This window comes from Lathyrus oleraceus, chromosome 2, assembly GCF_024323335.1.
Source record: "Lathyrus oleraceus cultivar Zhongwan6 chromosome 2, CAAS_Psat_ZW6_1.0, whole genome shotgun sequence".
In the NCBI taxonomy this organism is placed as follows: domain Eukaryota; kingdom Viridiplantae; phylum Streptophyta; class Magnoliopsida; order Fabales; family Fabaceae; genus Lathyrus; species Lathyrus oleraceus.
This window is the reverse complement of record NC_066580.1, coordinates 442,641,106-442,650,055: the sequence shown is the minus strand read 5'-3', so window position 1 is coordinate 442,650,055 and position 8,950 is coordinate 442,641,106. Positions and strand designations below refer to the sequence as shown.

At 35.8% G+C, this 8,950-nt stretch overlaps 1 protein-coding gene across 1 annotated transcript; it reads right to left on the bottom strand.

The window, feature by feature from the left end:
• Nucleotides 1–1,181: 1,181 nt before the first annotated feature.
• On the bottom strand, nucleotides 1,182–8,194 carry LOC127120164 (uncharacterized). The gene is made up of 2 exons (XM_051050569.1): nucleotides 7,617–8,194; nucleotides 1,182–3,222 (listed from the first exon to the last, which is right to left on the bottom strand). The coding sequence occupies exon 2, from the start codon at nucleotides 2,145–2,147 to the stop codon at nucleotides 1,455–1,457; it is 693 nt and encodes a 230-aa protein (XP_050906526.1). The 5' UTR covers nucleotides 2,148–3,222; nucleotides 7,617–8,194; the 3' UTR covers nucleotides 1,182–1,454.
• Nucleotides 8,195–8,950: the final 756 nt, after the last annotated feature.

Below are 8,950 nucleotides of genomic sequence, written 5' to 3'. Positions count from 1 at the left end.
TTTTGAAATTTTGATTTTGGGAAGGCCAACTACTAGATCTTTTGCGACAACTTTATTTAGCAAGTCAAAGTTGACATGCGTTAATCGCCTATGCCAAAGCCACGAGTCTTCACTCATGGAGATGAGACATTTAGCGCTTGTCAAAGATACTTCATTCAAGTTAAGCATGTATACATTATTTTCCATCTAGCCCTTAAGCACATCATTCTTATTATAATTATGTTTAATCATGCAACAATCTTTTGAAAATGATACTTTATATCCTTTGTCACATAATTGGCTAATACTAATGAGATTGTGCTTAAGGCATTTAACTAAAAGGACGTCTGAGATAGTAGTAGAGGAGGGAATACCTACACTACCTTTTCCGAGTATAGCTCCCTTGTTATTATCACAATAGGTTACAAACTCTTTCTTCTTAGCCACAAAGTCAAAGAACAAGGAAGTGTCACTCGTCATATGTCTTGAGCATCCACTATCGAGTACCCATGTTCTCTCCGTATCCTTAAGACATTCCACCTACAAATTTAAACAAGGGAAGGAGGTACCAAATTTTCATTGGGTCCTAGTGTGTGAGTGAAACTTTGGTTGCATTTGGGCAACCATTGAAAAATGCCTTTAGGAACTAAAAATCTCCTAAATTGACATTTAGCAATAGTATATCCCTTTTTGCAACAATATAGACAATTTAAGTTCGGATGAGAGTTGCTTTTGATAACTTGATCCTTTACAACATAAGTGTATTTTTGATAAGGATTATTCATGTTACTTCTAAAATATGATTGATCAATATCAAAGGTAACTTTGGGTTGTAAATCCTTGTCTAATTTAGCTTGAAGAGTTCTAACCTCTCTTTTCCAAATGTGACAAGTTTCACATCCAGACCATCTAAACCAAAATCCCTTATCATCTTCAGTTTTTCCTTTAGTAACCTCTATCATAGATTTCTTAAGAGTTTCTAATTCCTTTTCGGAATCAGAAATCTTCTTTTCTAAATAACAGAAAAATTTCTTATTTGAGGCTAGGCGTTTGAAAGCTTCCTTGGCCTCATTGTGTAGATTACTAAAGGCATTTTGCAAATTACAATAAGACATTTTATCAACATGATCATATATAGAATGACTTACATTCTTTTTCTTCTTTCGATGAGCTGTAAGACAAAGATTGACATTTTCCTCTTCACCACTTGAGTTATCATTGCTTGGGGACTCACTATCACTCTCCCATGCAATGTATGCTCTTCTAGCTTTACTATATTTGTTATGACGTTTGTCTTTTCCTTTGTCTTTCTTCAACAAGGGACAATTTGACTTATAATGACCGATCTTTCCGCAATTAAAGCATGATCCTTTTGACTTAGTTGTCTTACCTTCCTCTTGATTCGGGAATTTTGATTGTCTTCTATAGTTGATAAGATTTTTATCCGAATGTTGGACTTCATTCTTTCTAAGGTATCAGTTATACCTCCTTACGAACAGCCCCATGTCTTCATTCGAATCTTTATTGTCATCACTTGATTCACTCTCACACGCATCATTGGTGGATGACTTATATCTTGAAGTCTTTAAAGCGATAGACTTCCTTTCGGTGTCTTTAGATTTCTCCTTCTTTTCCTTCTTTTGACTCTTCTCATGTTTCTCCAAGTTCATGAGCTCTTGCTCATGCTCTTGAAGTTTGCAAAACAATGTTGCCATGTCCAATGTTCTTAGATCATTGGCTTCCTTAATCTCGGTGACCTTTGGTAGCCAATTCCTGTTAAGACATCTTAAGATTTTATTAGTAGCAACATCATTAGGGGTAGTTCTACCAAGAGCATTTAATTGATTGATTAGATGATAAAATCTCTTTTGCATATCGGCGATGGTTTCACCATCCTCCATATGAAAAAGGTCAAATTCATGAGTTAAGGTGTTGATTCTAGCTAATTTGACATCATTGGTTCCCTCATAGGTAATTTGCAATGAGTCCCACATAGCTTTAGCACTAGTACAATGGGAAACCCTATAATACTCATCAACACCTAAGGCGGTGATGAGTATGTTTATGGATTTCCAATCATAGCTGTACTTTTTCTCATCTTCTTCATTCCATTGTGCTTCAGGTTTAGGTATAACAAAACCATCCGCATTGGTCATGGTTATTTCCATAGGACCATCTTGGATGACTTTTCATACTTTCCTATCAATAGAGTTGATATGGATACGCATACAATCTTTCCAATAATTATAGTTTTCACCAGTAAAAATGGGTGCCCTATTGTACGGCCCTTTAGGATCGTTACTCATTTTCTAAAAAGTTATCACTAAATGAACCAGGCTCTGATACCACTTGTTAGACGATAGTACCGATCTAGAAGGGGGGTTGAATAGATCCGTTTTTGAAATTTAGCGCTTTTTAAAAATGTTTTCAACGGTAGCAGAAGCACCCTAGATTTTAATCGTCTAACGATCCGTTAACGGAAAGATCAGATATGCGTGAAACCGAATGGAATAACTACGATAGAGAAAATCAACCACTATCTAATTCAATCGATTAACTACCATAATCCTTGATATCATTACCTCTAATAATGCGTTAACACAATAAGAGAGCAAGTAAAATATTACTAAATTTGCTAAGATTAATTTTATCGAACACTTGGAGTGCACTCCACACGAAGTTTTAATTTCACTCAAATTGAATGTGCAGAATTTTACTCAGCTGTAATCAAAGTGATTGCACCAATTTATCGAACACTTACTATGCACAACAATCAAGCGATATTGATTTTACTATTAATTTCACACAAACCGTAATTAATGCAGAATTTAAAGAGTTAAGAGATAGAGAGAACAAGACCGGATTTGTTGAGGCAGTTCCCCTATCGTCCTCGCTTAGGGTACATCTGCCCTCAATTCTAAATCTAGAATTGAGATGTTTTTATTAACATGTTGCAAAGTCAATACAAGAGAACAAATGATCACCACCAATCAACCCCTAGAGTTATTGCGGATCCTATTGAATTTTCTCCCCTTGATTCGAGTTGAACCAAGTCCTTCAAGGACTTCAAACAAACCTCCGGTTACCGCTACCTTATTGCAAGAACGCCACGTTCCCTAAAACTTCAGCTCAGATAATTTCGAACGCAAGTTGCTTGAACCCTAAGCTTTCTTCATAATCCTCTGGTTACCGTTACTTATTTGACCGAACCCACCGTTCTTCAAACTTTTCACTCGGCTGAATCTGCGAAGCAAAGGTTAGTGAAAAAAACCTAATTCTTGGAGGACAAAACCCTAATAGTTTTATTCAATAAAAACCCACACAAAGCCTAAACCCAAACTAAGATAATCCAATCTTATTTTGAAAGTTATCACAACAACAATGCATAATGCTCAACAAAGATTATTATGTGTGATTATTGAGAAATGCAATGAAGAATGAAGATGATGAACACTTTGGTGTATCTCTTTCACTTTTCTTGTTCAAATGTTGAAGAAGAGACTCTAGAATATTTATATGATGCATGGACCAACTAACAGACATAACAAAATTATTTTGCAAAATTATTCAAGTAAAATAGGCGATGAGTCAACTCAAACAGGGGATGAGTCGACTCAAAAAAAGTTTTTCCAGGGTTGATTCGACCTATTCAAACCCGTGAGTACATGGTTCAAATGAAAATAGGCATTAAGTCAACGCAAAATGTGGATGAGTCGACTCATTCAGTTTTCCCAGGATTGGGTCAACCTGTAGCTCGACCTGTTCAGACCCGAGAGTTACTCTCTAAGTCATTCGGTCGACCTGTGACTCGACCTGTTCAGACCCGAGAGTTACGCTCTGAGTCATGAGTCGGCTCACAGGTCTTAAACTCCCAAAAATGAGTTTTGGGATGTATTTTGATCAATTTAAACTGATCTCTTATGAACCTAGGATATTTACTATGATCAAGTGCATGATTCACATCTATGATATGCTCCTATATGCCTGGACACGTTGAACCTATATTTTGAACATGTTAGAGGATGAATGCATTATATGATATGATGATACTGTCCAAAGTACACGTTATGGGCGATTAGAAAGGTTTAACATCATTAAAATAAGGACTAGGCATATTTGCCCTCACAGATTTCTGATTTTGACCTTCTTGTTTCAATATTGTTACATGTATATAGTTTGAAGGTTGGGGAATCAAAGCCCTAACCTTTTGGGATTTGATTCAGAGCATGGAGGATTTAATTTATCATTTGTTACTAAGGGTTCTTGGTTAATTTGGAATCGGTTTAGGCTTTAGAAGTTGAGTCAGGTAAAACTGTTTGTGGATTTTAGTTGAAGAGACTGAGACGAAGAGATTGGGGTATTGTATTCATGATTAGGCCCTCTACCGCCACCAGAGGCGACCTCCTACGCGACGAAGGAGGTCGTTGTTCAGGTGAACATATGTGAGGTGTTCCAAGTGTCTTGGGCGCGTTTTCATTTTTTTTTCATTTGAACATTTGAATCTGAGGGAATGGTGCTCTTCCTTCCCCCACTAGTGCAATTGTGCTCACATTCCCTTAGGCCCACATATTTCCTTTCTACACCATAGAATTACATCACACCTCCCTTGAATAAGAAGTTATGCACCTTGGGCTTGCCTCAATGGGCCATGCGCCCTATTCCTTGCTGCTCCACATTTGCAACTTTAAACCCCCTCTCCGTTTTTCTATTTTCCTACTCGTTTTTTCCTCTTTTTTTGTGTGGCATTTTTTTACATATTTTTCTTATTAACATGTTTAGTTAGAATATCCATTACTTTTTAACTGAAACATTTTGACATTGAGTTTTAATATACTTTTGATATTATGATTAACATAGAATTACCTAGGTTCTTGATTAGGTTTTAGTTTACACATTCACCATGATAACATTTAAAGTTATTAGTATGCTAATTTCCTTTGTTTTGTGGTTAATTTTGCAATTATTTGTCCATTAGAATTTACTTCAATTTGGTTGAAAATAACTTAATGTATGATTCCATATAGATATTTATGTTCCCTTAGTTCAAGGTTTCTTTAGAATTAAACTTAGTTGTTAGTCTGATTAATCCCTAGGGTTTTCAAGTCATTATCTCATTGTGCATTGATTTTTCCAACTGATTTTACCCCGACTAATGAAGTTGATCAAAGGTCTCTTTGATCAATTAAATCCTTTGATTGTGCTTATTTCCCCTATCTATTCAAGTGATCAAAAGGCTCTTGATCACTTGATAGGACCAATCCCCTATATTGGATGCATTGGATCTCAAGACCTCAACAATCTCAATACTTCACACTCAAGTCAATACAAGTCATAACATTGCAGACAGATCGGAAACTGACTTGTTGTTCAAGCACAACAAAGGCTTTTCTTTAACATACTTAACAGTTATGATGCGAATTGTGCGCCATGATCCTTAAGAAACAAAGAATGATGAGAGGGATCTTTCCTATCCTTATATAAAGTACCTTTGAGTACGGGGCGTAGGCCCTAGTTACTCAAAGTATTCGCCTTCGTTCATAGACTTTAGTGTGATTCAAGTCTAACATCTGATAGGTATTCTTCCACACAAATGTTGCAGGCAGAATGGAGATCAATATCTCAACCTCTATGGCTTCTCTTTCCTTCTTTTCTTTCTCTTTTAAGACTAACATCATTTTTTAAATAAACTCAAAAACACTTTAAAATACGATTAGAGTTGTGCGCCAAGAGCCTTAAGCAATGGAGAAGGGATGAAAGGGAGCATTCCAATTCTCATTATGGATATATTTTGGTACGGTACGAATGACCCAGTTGCTCAGAGTATTCATCTCTATTAATAGACTTTAGTGCAATTTAAATCAAAACATTCTTTTAAAATAAAATCAAACTTAACTCATCAAATTCATTTTTGCCTTAGGGCATCTTTTCAGAAACCTTTTCAGAAAGGACATGTTACTTCCGTTCTACCATGAATGACACTTAAGCCTCCCATGCGCGAGCATACAAGTAATGTTTAACTACTAGAGTGTGATCCAAGCACATCCATTCTACCGCAAACAAACAAACGCTTAACTCTCCCATGTGCGAGCATACAAGCAAGGTTAACATCTAGAACACGAATGTTAACACTGCTCAATAAAAACAACCAACACATCCGTATTTTCTATCACGAACTACGAGACTCTGATTTTCTTATTGCACTATAAGGATACGTAGGCACGATGACCCCAATCCTTAGCGAACACCTTAATTATTAAACTTTTTCCCCTTTTTCAAGTAATCTTTAGATAGTAATATACACTCGAGCAAAGAAAAATCTAAATGGTTCCCGTTGAGTACAACGGATGTGAGGGATGCTAATACATTTCCCTTGCATAACTGACTCCCTTACCCTTTTTCTCTTCCCCTGGGTTTTATCGATGTTTTCCCTTTCCTTCGGAAATAAATAAAGTTCGATGGCGACTCTATTCATTCTAACCAAGGCATCATTATACATATCGTCACAACCATAAACACACATCAAACATCCAAAGATAGAAATAGTATGGCCATGTTTCAAAATTCACTCAACATTCAAAGTATTCATTTAACATGTAGATGGGCAAAGCATCATCAAGGCTTCAAATAAATTGCAAACAGCCCACATTTTTAAACATTGCAAACCATGTATAACAACCTATCCATACTAAACATTTCATGGCAGCCACATACTACAAAGCATTGCATTCAAATCCATGGTAACATCCGTACATTCAAGCAAGTGCCAAGCACCCAATTGCAATCATTATGGCAATGCAAAACATTTCAGACCAAGTTGCAAAGTCATTCATTTCAAACCATCATTATTAACAATTCACAATACATGCATCACAAACATTTCAAGCATAACAATCATGTAGCAGCAACATTTCAACCATGATGATCAAAATTCAATAGTAAGCATAACCTATCATACCTTAACATGGACAACAAATACAACAATACATAACACGTCAAAACAACAACTATGCATACAACACAATTCATCATGGGAGACCAAACATTCCATACATGCACTCAATTATCACCACTCATTCATTCTAACATACATAACAATTCAAAGCTCATAATTATGCACCATACAATAACACATAACAACAAGTAATCATAAATACAATGCATCAGAATGTAACAGAAAAACCAACCCTATAACAGAATTCTGCATCATCCAACTTTATAATAGAAAATTGATTCCATAACAAACTAACATATAACTGAAATTGAAACCTAACCATTCACTCAACTAACTTCTAATCTATAACAAAATTTTCATCAATCCCTAGGCTTCAACTAACTCCAACTTCTATAAAGCTTCACTTCATACTTAATCATTGATCATCTCGATTCACCCAATCATTCACCAAATTCATCAATTTCCAATCATAACTCCTTCGATTCACCAAATTCCTTCATTCACCATTCATCATCAAATTCACACTCGGAGAACCACTGAATCTTAGAACATTCAATCAATCCTTACTCACTCTCGAATCTCATAGCAAAAATCTCATACGGGACTCAACAGAAGAACAAAAAGAAGAAGGAGAGGAAAAAGAATTGAATACGAAGGCAAGGAAAGAGACAAAGCAAGAGCTTACCTGGAAATTTTATCGACACATTCATCTTCCCTGGAAAGGTAGATTTTTTATTTCACCTTCTTATTTCAATATTGTTACAGGCATGTAGTTTGAAGGTTGGGGCTTTGATTCAGAGCACAGAGGATTTAATTTATCATTTGTTACTTAGGGTTCTTGGTTAATTTGGAATCGGTTTAGGCTTTAGAAGTTGAGTTAGGTAAAATTGTTTGTGTGTTTGAGTTGAGGAGACAGGGACAAAGAGACTAGGGTGTTGTATTCATGATTAGGCCCTCCACCGCTGCCGGAGGCGACCTTCGACGTGGCGTTGGAGGGCGTTGCTCAGGTGAACGAAGGTGGGGTGTTCCAAGTGTACTGGGTGTGTTTTCATTTTTTTTTCATTTGAACATTTGAATATGAGTAAATGATGTTTTTCCTTCCCCCATTAGTGTAGTTTGGATCTTATTCCCTTAGGCCTACATATTTCCTTTCTACACCATAGAAATACATCACACCTCCCCTGAATCAGAAGCCATGCAACTAGGGCTTTCCTCAATGGGCCATGCGCCATGTTCCTTTCTGCATCGCATTTGCATCTTTAAACCCCCTATTTGTTTTGCTATTTTACTACTCTTTTTTTGCTATTTTATCTGTGTGGCATTTCTTTACATATTTTTCCTATTAATTTTTTAAACATTTTTGACATGGAATGATTAGAAATTAACATGTTTAGTTAGAATATCCATTAGGTTTTAATTAAACAATTTTGACATTGAGTTTTAATATACTTTTGATATAATGATTAACATAGAATTACCTAGGTTCTTGATTGGGTTTTAGTTTACACATTCACCATGATAGCATTTCAAGTCATTAGTATGCTAATTTCCTTTGGTTTGTGGTTAATTTTGCAATTATTTGTCCATTATAATTTACTTCAATATTGGTTGAACATCATTTAATGTATGATTCCATATAGATATGTTTGTTCCCTTAGTTCTAGGTTTCTTTAGAGTTAAACTTAGTTTTTAATCTGATTAATCCCTAGGTTTTTAAGTCATTCCAACTGATTTTACCCCGACTGATTAAGTTGATCAAAGTTCGTTTTGAACAATTAAATTCATTGACTGTACTATTTCCCCTGTCTATTTAAGTGATCAAAAGGCTCTTGACCACTTGATAGGATCAATCCCCTATATTGGATGCATTGGATCTCAAGACCTCAACAATCTCAAGACTTCACATTCAAGTCAATACAAGTCAGAACATTGCAGACAGATCGGAAACTGACTTGTTGTTCAAGCACAACAAAGGCTCTTCTTCAACATACTTAACAATTACGATGCGAATTGTGCGCC

Bases quoted from the DNA above. Each gene is read 5' to 3' on its own strand.
- LOC127120164 (XM_051050569.1), bottom strand. From the start codon at position 2,147: ATGGAAATAACCATGACCAATGCGGATGGTTTTGTTATACCTAAACCT.